Source organism: Mobula hypostoma, chromosome 24 (genome assembly GCF_963921235.1).
Source record: "Mobula hypostoma chromosome 24, sMobHyp1.1, whole genome shotgun sequence".
In the NCBI taxonomy this organism is placed as follows: Eukaryota; Metazoa; Chordata; class Chondrichthyes; order Myliobatiformes; family Myliobatidae; genus Mobula; species Mobula hypostoma.
This window is the reverse complement of record NC_086120.1, coordinates 44,217,970-44,242,923: the sequence shown is the minus strand read 5'-3', so window position 1 is coordinate 44,242,923 and position 24,954 is coordinate 44,217,970. Positions and strand designations below refer to the sequence as shown.

The 24,954-nt window shown below is 37.8% G+C and overlaps 1 protein-coding gene across 3 annotated transcripts in view; it reads left to right on the top strand.

Annotated features, from left to right (window-relative positions):
• The window catches only part of ap3d1 (adaptor related protein complex 3 subunit delta 1), an 86,679-nt gene that overhangs the window by 3,076 nt on the left and 58,649 nt on the right, over positions 1-24,954 (top strand). For all 3 annotated transcript variants that reach the window (XM_063032481.1, XM_063032482.1, XM_063032480.1), the window contains exon 2: positions 20,781-20,876. In XM_063032481.1, the coding sequence (XP_062888551.1) occupies positions 20,781-20,876 (96 nt within the window). The remainder of the gene's footprint in view (positions 1-20,780; positions 20,877-24,954) is intronic.

Below are 24,954 nucleotides of genomic sequence, written 5' to 3'. Positions count from 1 at the left end.
CTTCTGGAACAACTTTACTTTGTAGCTTTTTGTTTTAACCCTTATTATTTCTCCTCTGAGATTTTTGTGGCAGTGATTGAAGATGTGAGTTTATAGACACGAGATTCTGCAGATGCTGGAAATCTTGAGCAAAGCACTCAGATTGCTGGAGAAACTCAGCAAGACGGGCAGCATCTACGAAGGGTAATGAACAGTGGACAATTTAGACAGAGACCCTTCTTCAGGACTGGAAAGGGAAGAAACCAGAATTATGCAGGGAGAGGGGAAGGAGTACTGTTTGTTCTCTGTAGATGCTACCTGACTTCCTGAATTTATAGGTAGCTGGCACAATGGATGAGATTGGTTTCATAGATCAGATGTTGTCCTTTTTTTCCTCTGCTCTATGTAACTTTAAAGGAAATGTTTTATTGGGGGATGAGAACATTTCACAGTAGTGTAAATGAAATTTATTTTGGGAACTAGGGATTTGTGAATTAAATTAAGTTTTAAAAGATTTATGAATGCTAGAATGAAAGTGTCTTTTTGGTAATAAGCTAATGAATTGGACAGTGAAGGTGGAACAGGAAGTGGAAGAGAAATAAAGATCGACCTTTGATCTTTTGGGGTTCTTGTGTTTATTATACAGGAGTACTTTTTGCAGGATGCATTGGAATATTTGGGATTTCCATGAAACTGTATAGTCCAATTCAAATTAAAGCTGGATTCTCAAATATTTGTTTCTAGGCAAACTGTGTGAATAGGTATATTTTAATAGAATTGAATTAATCTCAAAAGACAAGATGTTAAGTTACCTGTGATGGGCTTATCCAATGGAATCTTTTGAGTTTAAGATTCCAAAATGGAAATAGTGGGCTGCTGCATTTAAACTTCATTCATGTTTTTGAAGGTGCATGCATCCACTTCAACACAAGCTAAAAGTTCTTCCTAGTCCTCCATTGGATATTTGTAAAAAAATTAAAAATGTAGTTAAGGCTGGTGTTGGGGACAATAAGGGGATAGAGGAGTTTTGAAGTGCAGCAGTTCACACCCTAGTTTGTGCTGTTAAATGTAAGTACTCAGTGCTCATTGGTTTTCTACAGCCAGACAGAATGCTTGGATACCATGATGCTTTCTTCTTAATGCTACCATCAAGGAGGAGGTTCAGGAGTGTGAGGACACACACTCGGTGTTTTAGGAACAGCTTCTTCCCCTCTGCCATCAGATTTATAAATGTACAGTGAACCCATATATACTACCTCACTATTTTTCTTCTCTTTTTTACACTGCACATTTAATTTGATTGTTATATATGTTTTTATTGTAATTTATAGTGTTTTTAAAATTATGTACTGTAGTTGCTGTCTCAAAACAACAAATTTCACAACAAACACCAGCGATACTAAGTCTGATTCTGATTGACTTTGAACTTCTACTTCTTTATAATAAAACGTTGTACTGCATTGAAAACCATTTAAATTTATTTGTCATCATGACTCCATGCTCTCTAAAGGCATTTAGGAAACTACTCCAGGAGTGCTGTTACACCATTACTTCCATGTCGTTGCATATGTGCTGATAAGCAAATTGACAACCTGACTCATCAAATGTGTTTTGACCACGAGAGTCGCTAATACATAGCAGTGGACACTTACACTTTATCCTGTCCATGGGTTGCAGTAATTTTCAGCTGCCACTTGAAGAATGTAAGTTGGGGACTACACTGTATCTTACAGTTTGTCTCCATATGTTACTGGTTGATTACATTGTCTCACTTCAGAAGAAGGGCCAAATGGCCACCCTCTGGTGTGATAAGAATCACTCTGGCTTTACAGTTGTATCTGGAAAAATGACTATTTGGATTTGATTATAGGCTAAATTACTTTCCTAAAGGGCATTAATATGACCATTTTGTAATCACCGTTATTGCTATTTGCTTTCTAACCTAAGTTTCTATTTATTCAAATAATGACACTCCCAAGTTGCTATGGTGGGATTTGAACTCTGAACTAACTAGGTCATTTGTCCAGCGCTCTGTATTACTGATGCAAAATCATAACATTACTGTACTTTTCAGTTGGTGTTCTGATCTGATGTACTTGGGTTCAATTTTAACTTCTTGAAGCAGGATTAGAATCCATGATGAGCTTTTAAATTGAAGATGGACTTCTTAACCATATATTTTAAATATGACACATTTTATCCTGTTGTTCAAGTACTTTTTCAGGGCCTTGATTGTTCATAGTTTCTCAATCCAGCTCCTGCTTTAGACCATGTGTACTGGAGTCTTTTTTCATAATGGCAGTATAACTTCTGCGGAGCCATATTCCGCTTTCTGAAGCCTGATAATTCTAGAACTTGAGGAAGTAGAACTTGGAAGCAGAACTGAAAGTAAAGGCAATCCAAAAATGCAGATGTTGAAAATCTGAAACATAATAGGAAACCGTTAACATTACAGGCAGAAGGATCTTTGAGAACAAAGCAGTGAGTATACCATATGTGCAAGCATTCTGAAAGAGGGCCAATGTTTTCACAAGCTTGAGTTTTGCCATAATGAATGTGTCAGTCTTGCTCTAATGCAGAACCAGTCTGCTGCAGTCATTGGTAAGTAGCTACAGCCTTGGAAGTTAAGGATGTGGCCGAGGGAGGCTTGCTGTCAAACAAAGAGAAGATCCTAGTTTGCATCTCGGAGGGAGAGAAGCTGTTCTTCCTACTCAATCCTGGTATCAGAGGAGGCATGGAAAATCTGGCATGGAATGATTCTCAAGGAGGGATTAAGAAAAGATGATCTGAATGAAGCAATTCTGATTTTGAGCCCAGACTTTGCATAACTAATATAAGAGATCCGACAGATGTTGGAAATCCAGATCTCACACACAAAATGCCAGAGACACTCAGCAGTTCAGGCAGTATCTGTGAAGATGCTGCGTAACCTGCTAAGCTCCTCCAACATTTTGTGTGTATGTGTGTGGCATAACTGACATCTTGTTTAGTCAGACTAGCAAATAAGACCTCATGGATCTTTCCTGATCCAAGCACTTAGAAGACCTCATGACTTCTTTCCTGATCTAGTGGGTTATGTTATCATCTCACTGAGAGACTGGGAGGGGGTGGGATGTCATATGAGCCATGTCAAGTTCACAATAGACTCAATCTCAGTGAAGATTGATGTCAAGCAGGATTACAGTAATTTTCCCAGGTTTGGCACTGCATTATTCTAACCCACCTCCAATAAGTTTTCTGTTCGAATAAAGCTTATCTACTGGAGTTTGGATTTTGGAGGTCAACCAATTGTTACTCATTGAGTTCATTAAGGCATTCAGTCAAATGAGTGTCGTACCTAATGTCTACAGTACAAAGGTTCTGTCCCAACCTCCACTTTACTACAACAACACCATTTAACAATTAAGGTCAATGATGAATCTGGGAAAACGTAACTGCTTCCTGTGTCTCGGGAGCTGATTCTCAACAAAACTGCCTGTTAATGCGAAGAAATTTTTTTAGTTGCGAAGAATTTTTTTTAGTCAGAGGGTGGTGAATCTATGGAATTTGTTGCCACGGGCAGCAGTGGAGGCCAAGTCATTGGGTGTATTTAAGGCAGAGATTGATAGGTATCTGAGTAGCCAGGGCATCAAAGGTTATGGTGAGAAGGCGGGGGAGTGGGACTAAATGGGAGAATGGATCAGCTCATGATAAAATGGAGGAGCAGACTCGATGGGCCGAATGGCCGACTTCTCCTTTGTCTTATGGTCTTATGGTCTATGGTCTTAATATTTATCAAGGCTGAAGTCCTAACTCATTCAACTCTAAAACGCAGGCCTCATCGTTCTCTTGTCTGACATAAAATTCATGAAACAAATACTCCTCTGTGCTCTGTCACAGCAAGAGATTGCAGGTGGACATGGGCAGTAGTCAAATATACTCTCAAAGCCGCCTTGAAGTGTAATATTTCTACTGATGGATTTTGCCTAGTATTGAGAACCAAAGACATTGATTGTGGGAACACTGTGTCTACATAAACTACTGAAATACAACACATTCTAAACTGCCAACCTTTTGTCCAAACTTTAATGAAGTTTGTAGTTCCCATATTGGCATTAGCCATCTGAGTACCCATGGAATGGAATAGAGGCAGCCGTCCTGAATCCTGAGGAGCTGCCAAAGAGCGAAAGTTAGTTTTCCCATTCGCTGCTGATACAAGATGCCTACTCCCTAATTTGTCCAATACGTTATAAAATTTTGTACAGAAGGTGGTTTAGTCAAAGTGCATTTCTTATAACTAAATAACATTGATCCCACATCTTTTTTTTAGGAAATTTAAAACTGGAAACAATTTGTAATTGAATCCACGAGTTGGAAAGTAAGTTAAAACACAACATGCAAAATATTTAGAAAGATTTTAGTTTTACACTTGATCTGTTTTTAGTCATCATAATAAAATGAGCACATCTTAATCTCTGTCTAAATTCTAGATTTATCAGTTACTTTTGTAGTTAAGCCTTTTTGGAAGGGGGTAGGTAAATTAGAACCATTTTTTTCTCTTTAAAATAGTGATTGAATTTCCCTTGAGTTTATTCCACATGAGAATAAATTTCTCCTCCTCCCTTGCCATCCTGGCAATTTTTCACGTCAACTTAACGAGCTCTTTTTTTTTCAACCACTCATGTACGTTCCATCAACCTCTAATCTACCTTTTCTGTTAGACTGAATACAATGGTCAAATTGTCAAGCTTCTGAGCTTGTCAGTTTCTTTGCAGACATCATCAGTGTCCATACTCAGAACTCTCCATATACTAGGAAATTTTTCTTATGCATTGTTATCACTCTTGGCAACAGTTACTGGCTTTTGTAACCTTGAGCTCTTCCAAAGCTCTGCTTCCTCCGTTCCATTCTTGATTATTTTCCTTCTTTCCAATAGAGTAAAATTTAGGGTGTCAGACTTTGTATTTAAACGTACTCAGAGTCTTGTATGTCCATTGCTCCATTCCACAGTGTACACTACAAATCCTCAGGCTGGTACCAAACTTTTTCTTCCTGTTGCAATATCTTGAAGGAAGTCTATTTTTGGGTCCAGTGCTGTCCTTCGAATTGCCTGAAATCTCATGACTAAATACTTAGGATGATTAAAGGCTAGTTCAAAATATAGGTGGAGTGCCCTATCCGAAATTCTGAAGATGGAAAATTTTTTTGAGCACTGACATAACATCACAACTGGAAAATTCCACAAGACACTGGGACGGTTCCCAGGCTATGCAATCCAGAATGTTCTGAGAAGTAACCTCGTGTGTAATGGACGGAAGTTAATGAAAAATAGAAGAACACTGCACAACTGGGAAAAGATCTCAATTGTGTTGAAAGACTGAATATGTCAGCATCAAAGTGAACATATGCCACGTAACAGTATGCTGATCATGAAACAGGATTTGTCAGGATGAACTGAAAATTAGCGATAATTGTGAATTTTCTGCGGACTAGTCACAGAAATTTAAGGAAAGATACGGCATTAATTTTTTTGAGATTTGTCTGCTAAATTTGTAAATTGTCTGCTGATCATAAAGCAACAGAAATTCAGAGTTTGCGAAGGTCATCATGATGAAAATTTTTAACACCATAACAAGTCTACAATGTTGATTGTTTTCATACCTTACATAAAACCAAAGAAAAATTAAAATACACGTACAGTGTACTGTAACCCTTTAATCAAACACGGCATTGTAGGTGGAGACTGAAAGCCAGCTGATATTCAACAGCTGATTCAGGTATTCTCTCGATGCTGCTTTTGTCACCCTGCACATATTATATTTACATTATATTAATATGTAATAAGTTTTACTGTTAAATACGTGTGATGAACAGGTGTAAGACAAAGACTGCTTAGCAGTAGCACTTAAATTCAGAGTTGGAAATGATAGCGATCCCAAGCTATTCCAAAATCCAAAATCTAAAACACTCCTGGCCCCTAGCGTTTCGGATAAGAGGTACTCAATCTGTACTAAGTTTTTACGTTTAGTGAAGTCTATTGAACTAGACTTCAGTCGTCTTAATATGTCCTGACCTGCTGTAGGTTTAATTATTTTCGGTATTTGCATTGCAGGTTAGAATATATTATTGGGAGTACACCCTAAACCTCATATTATTCATGGAACTGAAGCTGAAAGTAAATTTATTACGTCACTTGTATACACTACCCTAAGATTCATATTCTTGCAGGCATTTGGAATAGATACAAAGAAACACAGTAGAATCAGTGGAAAAACTACACGTAGGGACAAACAATGTGCAAAAAAAGACAAACTGTGCAGAACAAAAAATAATAATGAATAAATAAGTAATATATAATATTGAAAACAGGAGTTGTAGAGTCCTTGAAAGTGAGTCCATAAGTTGTAAAATCAGTCAGTGTTGTGGTGAGTGAAGATATCCATGCTGGTTGAGGGGCCTAATAGTTGAAAGGTAATAACTGTTCATGAAGCTGGAGATGTGGGACCTAAGGCTCCTGTACCTTCCGTGCGAGTGATAGTGACATATCTTTAGATTAATCATTGCCCTAATTCTTCTGGATAAGAGAAGTGTATCCAAAACTTTAAAATTAACAATTGATTTAGTTTCCATTTGTAATGTATAGTGTATCCCAAGCTTGGTGAACTTACAGATAAGTGCATTGCTATGCATCCTTTGTGCTAGTTCTCTGAACTTTTTGGTGGTCTGGGTTTAGAAAGTGTTAGTGCATTAAATTTTACCATACATCCGAACTACAGTTTTCTGATGGAGGGTATTGAGTGCCACTTTGCTTTGTCTTGAATGATTTAAAACTCCTCACTTGGAGATGTATGGCAAGTGGTAAATGATGTTTGGGAATGCAGGAAATGAGTCACTCTGTCTAAGATACATTTGAAACTTTGCTTCATGCTCTTCCTTGGGATGTTCAACAATGCTAATGCTGCTGAATGTTGGTTCTTACAATGTCATCAGTTTTTTTTTATTGTTTTACTACAATCTGTAGATGTTCCCTTCAAAAAAAATGATCTACCCTTCACAGAATCAAGATGATCTTTTTGATCAGTTAACTGGTTTCAGCATGTTCAATCACTCTATCCTAAATTCTTCAAGAACTTACACAGTCAGATTGTGGGTTTATAATTTCTCCTTTCATTCTTTCACCAATCTCGAGAGGAGCTGTACAAAGCTCCAATATAATTTTCTATTCCTTACTCGAGAACTTGGAAGTTTGTAGTTGGTGGCAAATCCATGCTGTCTTCACCCAAATACTATGAAGCAGTAAGCAGAATATATTGTTTTTGAATGGTTGAACAGTAAATACTGAGTCAAATAGTTTTAGTCATAAAAATTGTTTCATGTGATTAATTTGGTCTTTTATCAAAACTCAAATATACTAGTAGTAAATAAATACAGGGACCTCTTGTAACAAACAGTTTATCTGCTTAGTCAAACAAACTGAGCTTTTCTAAAGTTTCAAAAATCTGACTATAATCCCTGTGCATTTTGTCATCTAACTCTTCTATTGATATATAGTGAATTCTGTCATGTTAAAACTGGTAGCTAAAGATAAAAATTGATAAATTTTAAGATGAAAAACAGTGTACAAAATGCAATATATTCAGTTAATGTTTCTTGTCATATTTAGAAAGGAACTTGTGTCTTGAGCATCCTTAGTACATATGGTACACGAATAGTTTCTTTCTCAGTTTGAAGCCATGTAACTTAATCAATATTTTAGCTCCAAATTCTTTTACCTTGATCTGTTATGTGATAATGAATTTTTGATGAATTTCATCCGTTAGTGAAGTAATTCCAGTGTAGAATGGTAGAAGATGCATATTCTAGAAAATGGAGTGCATCAGTTATATTTTATGGTAGACTTTAAAATCACAGCATGGCATAATCAATTAACTTTTTCAAATTTTAGGTGATACACGTGTCTGTCTGCTTCCTATTCCAATCTGTTAAACTGAGAATTTTTGGTTAAATCAGGATCAGTAAGACTTTTTATGTATGTCATGCTTTGGTAGTCAAACTTGTGCCTTAGCAATGGAAATGAATTTTGATGTTGAAGCTACAAAATGATAAGTTTCAGGTAAAATAATGTCTGGTTAATATCTTTGAAAACTTAACTTAGATTCTCACCTGTTGATACGACAGGTTTCATTGAATTTGCAAGTAGTGGATAATATGAATTCCTTTCAGGGAAATGAGCTATCAATCTCATTTAAATGTTAATGTTGGATAAACAACATTATTTCAATTTTGGCTTTTTCTGGTTCTGTTGGACAAATAACACTTTGTCATTTTAACAGCCCGCTGATAGCATCTTTCCAGACTTTGCTGAACTATTCCAGGTTTTGCTCAGTTGTACCCATTATTTTATAAAATTGAAATGTCATTTAATTGTTGTCATTGAAAAGTCACCCAGTTGTGGATGGAACTGGGCAGGAGAGATCAAATGGAGAAATCTTCTCAACTCAAATGTCATTGTCACCATCATCATCATTATGTGCTGTGTCATATGACATGAGCGATCATGATCTTTCATCTGTCCTTGCCTTATTCTTACTCTTTTCTCTATCCATGACCATGATTATTCTTGGCAAATTTTTCTACTGAAGTGGTTTATCAATATCTTCTGGGCAGTGTTTTTACAAGACAGGAGACCCCAGCCATTATCAATATTTTCAGAGATTGTCTACCTGATGTCAGTGGTGGCATAGCCAGGACTTGCGATATACACCAGCTGCTCATACAGCCTGCTCCCATGGCTTCATGTGACTCTGATCAAGGGGCTAAGCAGGTGCTACACCTTGCCCAAGGGTGATCTGCAGGCCTGTGGAGGGAAGGAGCACCTTGCACCTCCTTTGGTAGAGATTTAAAAACAATATATAAAACTATGCCAGTAGCTAACAGACAGTTGACAGCCATCGCATATTATCACATCTACCTTTTGTGTGCCGGAATAGCGAAGTGGGCAGTGTGAAACCTCTTTTTAAAAAAAATCTTGTGATTTGAATTCTGAAACCATTCATTTATTAATCTATCGTTAGTCTGCATTTAAAAACGCAAACACAAGGAAATCTGCAGATGCTGGAATTTCAAGCAACACACATAAAAGTTGCTGGTGAACGCAGCAGGCCAGGCAGCATCACTAGGAAGAGGTACAGTCGACGTTTCGGGCCGAGACCCTTCGTCAGGACGAACTGAAAGAAGAGCTAGTAAGAGATTTGAAAGTGGGAGGGGGAGATCTGAAATGATAGGAGAAGACAGGAGGGGGAGGGATGGAGCCAAGAGCTGGACAGTTGATTGGCAAAAGGGATATGAGAGGATCATGGGACAGGAGGCCTAGGGAGAAAGAAAAGGGGGAGGGGTGGGAAAAGCCCAGAGGATGGGTAAGGAGTATAGTGAGAGGGACGGAGAGAGAAAAAGAATGTGTATATAAATAAATAACGGATGGGGTACGAGGGGGAGGTGGGGCATTAGCGGAAGTTTGAGAAGTCAATGTTCATGCCATCAGGTTGGAGGCTACCCAGACGGAATATAAGGTGTTGTTCCTCCAACCTGAGTGTGGCTTCATCTTTACAGTAGAGGAGGTCATGGATAGACATACCAGAATGGGAATGGGACATGGAATTAAAATGTGTGGCTACTGGGAGATCCTGCTTTCTCTGGCGGACAGAACATAGGTGTTCAGCGAAACGATTTCCCAGTCTGCGTTAGGCCTCGCCAATATATAGAAGGCCACATCGGGAGCACCGGACGCAGTATATCACCCCAGCTGACTCACAAGTGAAATGTCGCCTCACCTGGAAGGACTATCTGGGGCCCTGAATGGTGGTGAGGGAGGAAGTGTAAGGGCATGTGTAGCACTTGTTCCGCTTACAAGGATAAGTGCCAGGAGGGAGATCAGTGGGGAGGGATGGGAGGGGGAACGAATGGACAAGGGAGTCGCGTGGGGAGCGATCCCTGCGGAAAGCGGGGGGGGAGGGAAAGGTGTGCTTAGTGGTGGGATCCCGTTGGAGGTGGCGGAAGTTACAGAGAATTGTATGTTGGACCCAGAGGCTGGTGGGGTGGTAGGTGAGGACAAGGGGAACCCTATTCCTAGTGGGGTGGCGGGAGGATGAAGTGAGAGCAGATGTGCGTGAAATGGGGGAGATGTGTTTGAGAGCAGAGTTGATGGTGGAGGAAGGGAAGCCCCTTTCTTTAAAAAAGGAGGGCAAAGGCCTCCTCTACTGTAAAGATGAACAGCAGACTTCTGCTTAAACTGAGTAAGAAATTATGTATTTAAATGAAATGTAGAGCAAATTAGAACACTGTCAATACTATTACAATACTATAAGACTGTACTAGTTCCTAATCGCTATTGCAGGAGGAATTCATCCAGTGTATGCGGGTGAATTCTTTTGATTGACTATAAATGAACAAAATCAGTGCAAACACCTAGTGCAGATAATGAACTGCCTTCATACAATGCTGTCGACGAATACATTCTCCAGATATTCATTTTCATTGTAGCATTCAAGATGATTGTCAATACCTTGAAATTCTTTGTAGTTCCTAACTTGTTGAAGTAGTGAAATTGTCTCATTTTCACTCCCAGCCATTTCTGGCATCTTAAAACACAATGTTTGAAATCAGTGGGCAAAACAGTTCTAAATTGGCTTACTGCTTATTTCCCGCCAACTATCAGTGACAAAAATCACTGCTTTTTGAACGCAACCATTTAAAAATTAACAGCCACCGAAGTGCACACGTCTGATACTAGTTAGAAATTGTTCAGCAACAGCCCCTGCTGCAGTTAAACAACATAGTGTACCAAATAAACGAAGGGAATTCTGGCTATTTTCTTGATGAATTTTTGTTGTTTAAGAGTTGTCCCAAATAAAGAGATAGTCCAATTAACCAGAATTCACCGTGCTTTGTGTTTCTTTTCCCTTTTTTATTTTGTGTTTGCACAATTCGTTGTCTTTTGCACATTGGTTGTCTGCCCTTGTATAGTTGTGTGCAGTTTTTCATTGATTCTTTTGAGTTTATTGTATTTATTGTGAATGCCTGCATGAACATGAATGTTGGGGTAGTATATGGTGACATATATGTACTTTGACAATACATTTATTTTAAACTTTGGAAAGTGATAAATTACCTAGCCACTTGTATCAAGTCATTCTCTGCTGTGACAAACAACTTCTGTTTACCATACAGCATGGTCTTTATTTGCACATCTGCACCTTGAGATTTCAAAACCAATTTCTACTTGGAAGTATCAATACATTAAAAAATAGTTTGAAGGCTGGTTCTTGTGTCAACAGATCCTATATTAACTGAATATCCTCTGATTATAACTGTTTAACACATGTGAAATAAACACTCAAACCAATCTGCTGCCATTTCACTTGCAAACAGCTTCAGTCTAAAATTAAAAAAAAATCAGATGCTGAAAAGATGAAATAAAGTATGAAATTTCAGGCAAATCTCATTATTCCTGTCTGCATAGATCTCGTATGATTTACAGTTAATGTTTCAGATTGATGTCCAGGCATCAGAGACAGAATAGTTAGGCATATTTTGTTTCAAACAATATCAACTAATTTTTGAAAGTATTTTCCTTTAGGAGATGATAGGTATCCAGCAGAAGCTATTCCAAAATGTCAAACATGTACATACAGTCAATGTTTTTCTATTTGGTTCATTTGAAGCATAAAGTTTTCAATTTTCCAGAGAGTAATTTTGAATTGTAATTATTTGGTTGTCCTGGATGAACAGATACCATATTTTCATTCTCCAATTTGCAGCAAAAATTACATTAAATTGTTTAAACCATTAGATATTTTCTCCATGTGCCACTTGAGTTTATTTTTAAATATAGGAATAGCGAAGTTTAACAGTTTGCTGCAACTTCCAGCTGATGATAGGACTAGTTTTCAATTACGTGGCAAGTTATTAATAAAGAAATGGTTCCTAAATTGAATTGTATGGCTTAATCTAAGAATTCTTAATGATTTGAATTAGTAAAATTTCACAGGAAAATAACACATAGAAATGGGAGAAGGACTTTTTTTTCCCTTTTAAGTTTGCTCCACAATGAGTTTCAGGGTATATTTTCCAGGTTCCATTTCTTTCCTGAGCTTCAGTTCTTCTGTGTTCCTTCTCGACTTGTGTTTTTAGCCTTTTCTTGATCAGTTTTTCTTTGTTATGTGAAGTGTGCAAGCTTACTATCGTGTGATTTCATTGTTTTACGAAAGGAAACTAAATTCCTTGTGTTCTAGTGAAGAGTCCTAACCTAAAGTGTTAACAGCCCATTTCCCTCCATGGATGCTGCTTGACCTACTGAGTTCCCCTTCTCCTTAAAATTCCATAGAACTCCCAATAGAAGATTAATTTGGTAGTTACCTTCAGTGACTGATTGGAGTTCTTCCTTTTGGATTATACTTATACTAACAGAAAGCATTCCTTTTCCAAAAGACTGAGAGATGTTGATTTTTTTTTGCCAGTATAGTGCAATTTTATTCCGATGAGAGGGATTGGGATTTAATGAGCTATTTAATTGTAACTGCTTATTATATTCTGCTAGGATGGTGGGCTTTTTTAATGAATCATAGAAATATTCATTACATGTGGTTACAAAATAGTGTATTTTTACCTTGTATATGTACAAGATTACGAGAATTGGGTAGTAATTCAAGTCAAATTTGTCATCTGGAGAGTCTGTTTAGAATTGGGTAGAATTGCACCAGGCAATGCCAAGTACTGCATGTGTCTGTCATGGATTATTCCAGTATTCAATTGAAAAAATTTAGCAAACAACTTCAAACTAAAATCAAAGAAGTGGTCAGTTCTGTTACTGATACACCTGTGGAGCCAACAACTTTATTACACTCAGTACATAGAGCTGCACGTATTTTGAAATGTAGCATGCATTTTACACTTTTTCATAGTGCATGTGATATGGCTAAAATTCAGAAAGTATTCGATAGTTTATTGATATTAGCAGTTTGAATTAATGCAGTCTTCTACATGTGAACTGACTTCCATTTTTTTTTAAAGGTATGGATTGATCACAGTATGCCTCTGAATACTGTGCTCAGTCCACTTCCTATGGACTTGATTTCAAGGACTCTAAGGTCATGTTCTCAATATTTATTATATATTTCTTATTATTATTTTTCTTTTTTGTATGTGCACAATTTGTCATCTTTTGCATGTTGGTCATTTGTCTGCCTTTGTGTGCAGTTTTTCATTGATTCTATTGTGTTTCTTTATTATGAATGGCCCCCAAGAAAAGGGATCTGAGGGTTGCATATGTTGGCATATACATCCTTTGATAATAAATTTACTTTGAACTTTGAATTTGACAGATTGGAAATGATTGCATCAGTATCCAGTTGTAATGTAGGCTCTTCTGTTGGCTTAGCTCAGGCTATTGGAACTTTACCATCAGTTTCTCGTGATAGTGATGACTGTGTATTAGAATTGAAGTAAACTGGAGTTTAATTTTGGAATTTGGAGTTCTATTGTGAAAATTAAACTTTTTGAAGTGGTATAAGAATTGTCCTTGGCCAAATTCTCTATTGTGCCCCAGGTGATGTTTAGCGTTCTCATTTCAGCCTCTATTGTACAGTGCCACGCTGTCTTAGGTCTCACATTTCCTTCACCCTTCAGGGGTCCTATGAAGTGCTGTCTTGATGATAGAGTTGTCCTCTCTTCTCACCATCTCTAGTGTTTTCTCATGATGATTATGTCCATGCCCCCTCTTGATGACACTGAAAGAGCAAGGCTTGGTTGGAAATATTTCTTGGCCAGAAGATATGAATTGCTTCAGTTTAATTGCTGCAGAAGTGGTTTTAGTTCAGAGTAGTGTTCTTCAAGCTGATAGTGGTGCTGAAACTAATGTTCCTTGAAGTGAGTGAATGGTGAGGAGAAGTAAAATGGGGGGCCATTGACTTACCCATTTGCTCAAGAATTAGTTGTATTACAACAAGGGCTTTGTGACTTGATTTATCTAAGTGAGGATGAGGAGGAGCAGAATTAGGTTATAGTTGATTAAATTTTTCCAATATTTATTCTTGAAACTTGGTTCTTGCATCTTTAATAATATGATTTATTGGGAATGTATGACCAGGATAACAGTAATTCTCTTGATATAACATGTGCCTTGATTTCTTTTTGGTCATGCATAGAAAATTGGGTGAAACTAGTTAGTGGGATGAGGATCTAATTTAATCAAGTAGATGGCTCTGAACTGGATCAGATCCTAACAGTTGCAGCTTGATTCGAGATCAGTCACTACCACACAACTATCAAGCTCCTGAACAAAGGGGATAACTACACTCACTTGGCTTTCCATTGAGATGTTTCCACAACCAATGATCTCACTTTAACGACTATTTATCTTGTTATTTCATGTTCTCATTATTATTATTTATTTATATTTGCATTTGCACAGTTCGTTGCCTTCTGCACTTTGGTTGATCATTCATTGATCCTGTTACAGTTTTTTTTGTAATTTATTTTTTATTGAAGTTCATCAAACAAACATTTCCATATTTATAGAAAGGAGACGAAAGAAAGAACAATCGAAAGAAGAAAACTATGTACAAAGTAGGGAGTGATTTTTTTTTAAACAACATTATTCATTGACTTGTGAGAATAAAGTCAGGCCTATGAGGTGTTATGTAGTTAAACCATTTTTCCCAGCATGAATAAAATTGTTCCAACTTATGATTAACAGATGCTGTTATCTTCTCCATTTTGTAAATTCCATTGTAATTTCCATCCATACATTTAAAGTTGGGCTCTCCAGTGATAACCATTTCCTGGTAAGGGTCTTTTTGCCAGCCACCAGCAGTATATGCATTAAATATTTATCTCTTTTCAACCGTTCTTGAGGTATATACCCAAAATATATAGTTATTATTCTATAGATTTGCTGAATATGTCCATGGGAAAATGAATCTCAGGATTGTATACGGTGGCATGTATTTACTTTGAATTGCATTGCTACATTTCTCTATCGAATAGGCTAGGTAAGTAGGACAAGACAATCCAGAAATGTGTTGGTGAAGATGAAACCAGTAAGTTTAGGCCTCTTTAGACAAGTTGATGGAAAGATCTTGTGTGTAGTTGTTGACTGAATATGGACAAATAATTTTGTAGTTAGAAACACAAGCCTGTTTATACTTTGAGATCAATGATGGATTAAAATAATGGATCAGGGAAATGTATTGGAACAGAATTCTTAATGTAAATGCTAAGTCGGAGACAATGCTGCAAAAACAGTGTGCGATGTTTGAGACATTTTTGATTCTTACCATTTCCAATTTTAAAAGTTTGGTGTGCATAGCTTTAGAGTTTTGTCTTCAGTTTTGGGTTATGTTTGTGCTGAGCATGAGATAGCAAGGCAAAAATAATTGTCTTAACTAGCTGTAAATTTCATTAACTAGCTGTAAATGTCAATGATTTACTTTTAAGAATGCAGGCTTTTAAGATGAGATTTTAAAATGTTGAAACAGGATTCACTCATTATATTTAAATTATGCACATAGCTTTTGTCACAGACAGACATACAAAAGGTTACACGTTATCTTTAACGCAGAACTCAACAGTGTTCCTAAGCAGAGCAGTTTTAGTGTTGTTACTGTGGGTCAAGTGTATGGAAGTTACACTTAAACTTTGCACAATGGCTGTATGAAATTAAAATGGATGATTTGTACATCTGCTACAGTTTTTTCCTGAAGTAGCCACTGTACTACTTCTGTTACAGGTTATGGGGAGCTGGTTCCCAATAATCTGTACTAATTCCAACTGCAACTACTTTATCTTTTCCTGTCATTCACCTTATGTACAGATATTCCTCTGCCTAGTGTCATTTTATGAGCAAATAATCAATCTGTGTATATAAGCTATCATATGTATTCATGTTTATTGTTGTCTTTATCTTACAGTGTTTCTTTTGTGCGGTATCAGATCTGGAGTAACAATGATTTCTTTCTCCTTTACACTTATGTATTAGATATTACATTAAACAATCTTGATCCTTGAATTAGTGAATGAGGTTGTTTCAGGCTTACAAGCATTGCTCATCTCTTTTCATTTTGTTTATTAGGATTCCCTGCCAGGACATCACAAGTCTAGATCATTTGAATTTGCTCAGAATGAAAAGTGAAAACAAAAATGCTAAGAATGATCAGGCATGACTGGAGAGAAACACAGTTAGCTTCATTTTCAGATTTATTTATCATCCGTTACATTGAAATGTGTCATTTGTGTAAACAACCAACATACTTGGGGGCAGCCTGCAAGTGTCACCACACATTCCAGCAACAACGTAGCATGCCCACGCTTCTACAGCTTCGTCAGAATGGTCAAAAGTAAAAATGTTTCAATTGCAGAGAAGCTGGAAGAGTGGAGGGGACAACGGAAATGCCATTGATAATGTGGAGATCAAGAGAAGCTGAATGATGTGTGGTATTGTTGCTGGCTGAGAGAATATGGTGCAAGATTGTTCATTGAAGCCAATTTTTCTGAAATTCTGATTAAGGCCCTGAGACATCATGTTAACTCTTACCACAGATATCGCCTGACCCACAGAGTGCTTCCAGCATCTTCTATTCATGTTTCTGATTTCCAGCACTTGTAGTTCTAATTCGCCCTGGCAGAAATTGCTGTTCAAAGCTGAAAAAAATGTCAGTATTGTCTTTCAGTCCTGCGGGTATGTTGGGTACCTTTAAACTCCACATGACTGAGCGCCAGTCTAATTCATGCAGAGACCGAATGATTTTGTACCCTGTTAATGTGGGACTGAAAAACATTTGCTGCAATCTACTGGGTGCGGTATTGGGTATATTTAAAGCAGAGGTTGATAAGTTCTCGATTACTGAGGGTATCAAAGGTTCCAGGGAGAAGTCAGGAGGATGGGGTTAAGGGATAATAAATCAGCCTTGATGGATTGGCAGAGAAGACTCAATGGGCTGAATTGCCTAATTGTGCTCCTATGTCTCGTGTTCTTATTCCTCAGCATAAAGGCTGATTACTGAATACCCATCTTTCCCAAGTTTTCTAGATACATAAAGTGCTTTGTGCTGCAGTTCTGGGCTACCATCTCCTTGTTTTGGTCCTGTACTGAGCCTCTTATCAGCGCAGAAATGGTGTCCAGCCTACAATGTTGTACTAACCATCCAACACCCATTTACACTCTTGATTTAAAAAAAAATCTCCCCATTTTTGCTTCAGCCCACCCCATCAGCAGTCATGGAGAATGTGCGGATTTGAACTCAGGTCACCGGAGGCAGCAAGACTACAAGCTGCAGCATTGTGCTCTCGAGGTTATAATGCCTGTTCTCATTGTTCCTACAAAACCTTCCAACCATGACTGAAAACTGACAATAAAAATTGCTTAGAATCATTTTGATCCAATTGTGCTTTCAGGTGCATAATCATACTCAACCTCCCTTTAAACTTTATATAGATTACATATAATGCACCCTTTGATTATACCAAAAGAAAGTGAAGTATCAAATTAGTATCCATTCTCATTCTGTCATATTGGTCCATGGCCTCCTCTTATGCCAAAATGAAGCCACCCTCAGTGTGGAAGAGCAACACTTTATATTCGGAGGCCTCCAACCTGATGGCGTAAATATCAATTTCTTCTTCCAGTTTAAAAAGAAACCCTACCCCTTCCTTCTGTGCCCCACTCTGGGCTCTTACATCTTTTCACCTGCCCATTACCTACCCTGAGTCCTCTCCTCCTTCCCTTTCACCCATGATCCATTCTCCCCTCTATCAGATGCCTTCCTGTCCAGCCCTGTATCTTTCCTCCCCAACTGGTTTCACTTGAAACCTTCAAGCTATTCCCCCATCCCCTCCCTCAGTATTTTATTCTGGCATCTTCCCCTTCCCTTCCAGGCCTGAAGAAGGGTCTTGGCCTGGAACTGACTGTTTTATTCATTACTGTGGATGCTGCCTGACCTGCTGAATTCCCCAGTGTTTTGTGTGTGTTTCCATCTTCATTTATCCAATCCTTGTTGCAGAGATATAGGCTTGTACGGAAATATTCTCTGTTTTTGTCTCTGTTAGGCCATGAAGGAAGAATGCCCAAGACACCAATTTACATCTTCATCTATCCAACCTTTGTTGTGGAGGTAGTGACTTGTAAGGAAACATTCTCTATTTTTGTCTCTGTTAGGCCATGAAGGAAGAACACCTTACCTACTAATTTACAATGTACACTTAGTGTTTTCTCTATCTCATTCTTGCCAGTGGCTACATTGCCAGTCAGTGAACATCTTCCCGCAAGTTTGCTTGACAGTTCCCAGTTAATGAGAAACAACCCACTAAAAAATTTTTCGTGGCAGTATGCTAAAATTGATTATTTTTAACTACTGGATTAAAGCTGTGCATGGTAATTGTAAGTTGTGGAACAGTAGTTTATGAAATCAGAAAAGGGTTAACTATTCAAACTAAAATTATATCTTACTCCAAATGACTGTAGCTGGACTATCCAACATAAATTTTATCATTGGTGAACTGTGTCTGGTAAGTATACAGGAAGGAAAAATAAAGCTTCACTGATCCTCTCAAGATAAAACATGTTAAAAAAAAATCCCCTCTAAGGTAGCATCACCCATAATTTAAAGGAAATGGACAAATTAAATAATTGTTGCCTTTGTGTGCTTTGCCCACAAATGTAGTTTGGCCTACCAACAAAACATCATTTGAGGTTGTATTTTGAGTGAAATTTTCAACATATGAGGACAAGAGATTGTGAAGGGGGAAACAAATAACTATAGTTTGAGCATTTAAATTCTTTCCAACCTTAGAGTATTGATGACAATTTCAACTTCTGGTATGTAGTGTCTTCGTATAAAGCAAACTGGAAATAGTTTGTAATCTTCCATTCTTTATAGAGAATTTCTCTTAAACTTCCTGAGTCATCTACTTTTCAAAGTTAATGTAGAAGTTATGTAGATTAGTAAAAGTTATAATCGGAAAAGTTCCTAAATGAAAGAACATCAAAGAATTATCCCTCAGAGGATGTATCATGTTATTTTTATGAATGTTTTTCCCATTTTTTAAAAAAGCGTTCCTAGATACTGTGATAAAAAGCCAAATGGGAATCCTGTTGCAAGAAGCATAAGTAGTTAGAATGCAGCTGTAGGAAGAAACTGGAAAGCCTTTGGATTGCTGAATTTATAGCAAGGAATATAAATTAGAAGCTTTGATGCCCCTTTACAGGGGGTTGGTGAGGCTAAATGCAGAACACTGTATAACTTTGGTCTTTCATATTTAAGCTATAATATATTACATACAAACAATGAGACCACGAATGGATCAACCATGGGTTCAGTGCTACTGAACTCCCTGCCACCACCAGGTCTCATCATGTATGAAGCACCAGTTGTTTACTGTTAACTTTTTAACATATCATATATGTACTTTATTATTAATTTATTTCTGAATTATTACCTTATATGTTATGTGTGTGATTTATATTTACTGTGTTGTGCATTCTGGTCTGGAGAACCACTTTTGTTTGGATGTATAAATGTGTATGGTTGAATTACAATAAGTTTGAATAGCATAGTAAGCTCAGGGAATTGATTGGCCTATTCCTTCAGTTTACAGTGTGTTTGGTAGAGATATGTCTCTACCAGGGAGGTGTAAGACACTCCTTCCCTCTGCTAGCCTGCAGGTCACCCTTGGGTAAGGTGTAGCACTAGCTTAACCCCCCCCCCCTCCCCCACCGATCTGGGTCACGTGAATCCATGGGAGCAGTTGGTGGATGTCACATGCCCTGGTTATGCAACCACTAGCACCAGGCAGACAATCTCTGAAGAGTATCCATTATGGCTGGAGTGGCCTGTTTTGTATAGACACTGCCCAGCAAACCACTTCTGAAGAAAAAATTGCCATGAATAATCATGGTCGTGGAAAGACCATGATAATCCATGTCATACGACATGGCACATAATAAACAAACAGTATGTTCATGTAAATCCTTTAGTATATTCCATTTTTATTTTTCAGATCTGCACCTCAAAGCAAACCTTCACTTCCTCTTTTGATATAAGTTCACTAGATATTTCTCCTTGCACTATGGTCATTGACTGAATAGTTTGACCACAAGGCTGAAGTGAATAGGGTGAACACTTCAGTTTTTTGTCTCGTTAGGTGACCTTCCTTGTTTCAGTTGAAATGAGAAGAGGAAGAATTACAAATGTAAGGTCTGCCCCCCCCCCTTTTTTTAATTTCCCCTTTATAATTGAAATTTGATATCTGCAGACAGGTTTTAATAATAATGGAATTTATTTTGGAGCATAATCTGGAGAATTCCAGTAATAGTGGACTGAAAATCTTCAATTGTTGCATTATGAAGTCAGGGAAGTTAAACTTAGGATTGTTTACTAGTGCAACATGCTATGATGGTGCCCTTTTAACCATTGGCTGTAACTTGATATCAATTTTTTAATGAAAACAAAATGCTAGAAGTAAGTTTAACAGCATCTTAGGAAAGAGAGAATTAACATTTTATATTGACCTTTGCTCTGAAATTTGGATCAATAATTTCATTACGCCTTCTCTGTTTTTAAATACCTATTATTTTAAATTCCTGTTTGCTTTGAGGTACGCATTTAGATAGTTTATATAAGTAGTTGTGGGGTTATTCACTGGTGTTAGTGAATCATTTTATAATTTTTGTGCATCTAAAATAACAATTGTAGCTTACCTGGTTTTATTTTCAAAGTGCTCGTTTATAATAATTTCAATCAAGTATTGAATGTGATTGTTCTTGTTTACAGGCCAAGTATATTTCACAATGTATTGATGAAATAAAGCAGGAGCTCAAGCAGGACAACATTGCAGTCAAAGCCAATGCAGTCATCAAACTTGCATATGTAAGTACAAAATGTCATCAATTGGAATTATATTTGAGTTAAATAAAATTAAATTATATTGAAAGATTTAATCCAACTGGAATAATTTGTAACTTTCAGTCACATGGTCTTTACAAATGTTGAAGCTTAGAGCATTATAGCGGGTTTGGTTTATCCTCAGTTCCTGCAGCTGCCTTGTGAGGCACTCAATAGTTACCCATAAGACCATAGACTGTAAGACATAGGAGCAGAAATAGGCCATTCAGCCTATTGAATCTGCTCTGCAATTCCATCATGGCTGATTTATTATCCCTCTCAATCACGTTCATCTGTCTTCTCCTTATAGCCTTTGACGGCCTTACTAATCAAAAACCTATCAACCTTTGCTTCAAATATACCCAATGACTTGGCCTTCATAGCTGTCTGCCCTTCTCCCTCTCTTTAAGCTCCACATCACTCCTCCCAATTAATTTGCAATTTACTTCTGTAATTATAAAATAGCTGCACCCTAAACTTATAAGATGTTTATAAGAATGAGAGTGGCCCACTCTGGTACTTAGTAATCAGCACAGATGTATGCACCCAGTTTACAGTGAACAAGTGTAAATGCTCAGTAGAAATGAATGGGGGATGTCAGAGGGAAGTTTTTAACACAGAGAGGTAGGTGCCAGGGATAGTAGTAGAGGCAGGTACATTTATGAGACTATTAGATAGACACGTGAATGAAAGAAAAATGGAGGGCTATGTGGGAGGGAAGAGTTAGATCCTGGGGGAGATTAAATGGTATACATAAACATGTTGGTATGCTGGATTACATGCGTTAATATGAAGTTTGGATGTTTTCTGAAATATTGTGGTTGGAGTACAAAAATGTAAATAATAAAAAATCAAAACTACTTTATTTGAATCTAAATAGCATTTTTAGAAAGATAAATTGAAAACGTAACAATTTTTGAATATGATTTAAAAACTATTACAGGCACATGGTTTCAGGATAAAGGGGTCTGGGTGTTCAGTATAAGACCATAAAACATAGAAGCAGATTTACGCCCTTTGGCCCATCAAGTCTGCTCCACCCTTCTATCATAGCTGATTAATTATCCCTCTCAACCCCATTCTCCTGCCTTCTCCCTATAACCTTCGACGGCCTGACTAATCAAGAACCTATCAATCTCTGCTTTAAATATGCCTGACGATTGGCCTTCACAGCCATTTATGGTACTGAATTCCACAGATTCGCCACCCCTCTGACTAAAGAAATTCCTCCTCATCTCTCCTCTAAAAGGACATCCCTCTATTCTGAGGCTGCACCCTCTGGTCCTCGATTCCCCCACTATAGGAAGCATCCTCTCCACATCCACTCTATCTCGGCTTTTCATTATTCCGGGTTGTGCACTGTTTCAAAAGAACGGAGAAAGGAGATGATATGGTATTTTAATCAAGGGGCATATAAGTGGTGTTAAGTTGTGATATAATGACAGTGGATAGTGACATGGAATAGGTTTGTGTTGAAGTGATGACGACCAGAGGAAGAATGACAGAGGTGGGTGTAGTCTGTAGAGCCCCAAAATGTGACTACTTAATATGTCAAAGCATAAACAGGGAATATCAAGGTAATGTTTCAAGGAAACTGCAATTATGGTAGGTTTTAATCTATTTATTGACTTGGAAAACCAAACTGACAAGCATACCATTGAAGGAAAATTTATGGAATGCATTAAAGAGCAGTATATTATGGAACTATTTTACTTTTGGTCTTGTGTAATGAAGAAGGATTATGAGGGATCTTTTGGTGAAAGATCTATCAGAGGATAGTGACCATAAGATAGAATTCCAATTGCACTTTGAAGGTCAACATAAATTGAAAATGCTGGTTGTGGTAAGTAAGCTGAATTATATTGGAATAAGGGAGTAGTTGTCTATAGATTGAGTAAATGAGTCAATAGCAAACAAACAAGGCAAATATTCAAACAGCTGATCTCTTAATACTCATAAGAGTTTATCCCAATCAAAAAGATTCCACGAGAAAAAGAGGCAATCTAACATTAACAAAGGAGTACAAAATGTTAAATTGAAAAGTTATATATAAAAATTGGCAAGGGCTAGTGGTAGAATCGAGAACTGGGGCATTTTGGCAGAAGACTTAAAAGCTCATAGGAAGCAAGAAATGAATTTTTAGAGAAAATTTGCATGTAGTATGAAAATAGTGAAAGTTTTTAATGTATATATAATAGTGGGAGGAGTTAAATATGGGGCCTGTACAGAACAAAGTTGTTGAATTGTACAGTAAAGAAATGGCAGATACGTTGAATAAGTTTTTGCATCAATCTTTGCCATGGAAAAGATTGCTAATATTCCTGAGATATTGATGGACTAATTTATCAGAAAACTTTCAAAATCCCACTTAAAAAGCATAAAAGGACTAGAAGAACTCGGGGGCTAAGTCATTGGTTATACCTTTAAAGCAGAGATTGATAGGTTTTTAATTAGTAAAGGTGTCAGAGGGTGTGTGTGAAGGCAGGAGAATGGGGTTGAGAGGGATAACAAATGGTAGATAAATGAGTATTTTACATCAGTCTTCACTGTGGAAGACACTAACAGTGTGCCAGATGTTGAAGGTGTGAGGGAAGAGAAGTGAGCGCAGTTCCTATTACAAGGGAGAAGGTGCTCAAAAAGCTGAAAGACCCAAGGGTACGTAAGTCATCCAGACCAGATGAACTGCACCCTAGGGTTCTGAAAGATAGTGGTAGAGATTGTGGAGGCATGAGTAATGATCTTTCAAATGTCATTGGAGTCTGGCATGGAAAATTGCAAATGTCACTCCACTCTTTAAGAAAGGAGGCAGGCAGCAGAAAGGAAATTGTAGACCAATTAGCCTGACCTCAGTGGTTGGGAAGAGGTTAGAGTCAATTGTTAAGGATAAGGTGATGGAGTACTTGGTGACACAGGACAAGATGGGACAAAGTCAGCATTGTTTTCATAAGGGAAAACCTTGCCTGAACCTGTTGGAATTCTTTGAAGAGGTGACACATAGGATAGATAAAGGGGATGCAGTGGATGTTGTACAGTATATTTGTACTTTCAGAAAGCCTTTGACAAGGTGCCACACATGAGACTGCTTACCAAGTTAAGACCCCATGGTATTACAGGAAAGTTACTGGTATGGTTAGAGCATTGGCTGATTGGTAGGATGCAGAAAGTGGGAATAAAAGGGCCCTTTCTAGTTGGCTGCCAGTGACTAGTGGTGTTCCACAGGGGTCAGTGTTGGGACTGCTTCGTTTTGTGCTGTATATCAGTGATTTAGATGACGGAATACTCACAACACGCTGGAGGAACTCAGCAGGTCAGGCAGCATCCGTGGAAATGATGAGTCAACGTTTCGGGCCAGAACCCTTCGTCAGGATTTTTGGTTCCGGCCCGAAACGTTGACTCATCGTTTCCATGGATGCTGCCCGACCTGCTGAGTTCCTCCAGCGTGTTGTGAGTGTTGCTTTGACCCCAGCATCTGCAGAGTATTTTGTGTTGTAGATGATGGAATAGATGGCTTTGTTGCCAAGATTGGTTGAGGGGCAGGTAATGTTGAGGAAACAGGCAGAAGGACTTGGACAGATTAAGAGAAAGGGCAAGAAAATGGCAAATAAAATGCAGTGTTGGAAAATGCATGGACATGTACTTTGGTAGTAGAAATAAATGTGTGGACCGTTTTCTAAACGGAGAAAATCCAAAAATCTGAGATGTAAAGGGACTTGTGAATGCTTGTGCAGAACACCCTAAAGGTTAACTTGCAGGTAGAATTGGAGGTGAGGAAGGCAAATGCAGTGTTAGCATTCACTTCAAGAGGTCTAGAATACAAGAGCATGGATGTGATGCTGAGTATCGTGAACAGTTTTGGGTACCCTATCTAAGAAAAGATGTAGTAGTATTGGCGAGGGTTCAGGGGAGGTTCACAAGGATGATTCCAGGAATGAAAGGGTTATCATACAAGGAATGTTTGATAGGTCTGTGTTTGTACTTGCTGGAATTTAGAAGGATGGTGGGGGAGGGGTCTCATTGAGGCCTAGATAGAGTAGATATGGAAAGGATGTTTCCCGTGGTGGGA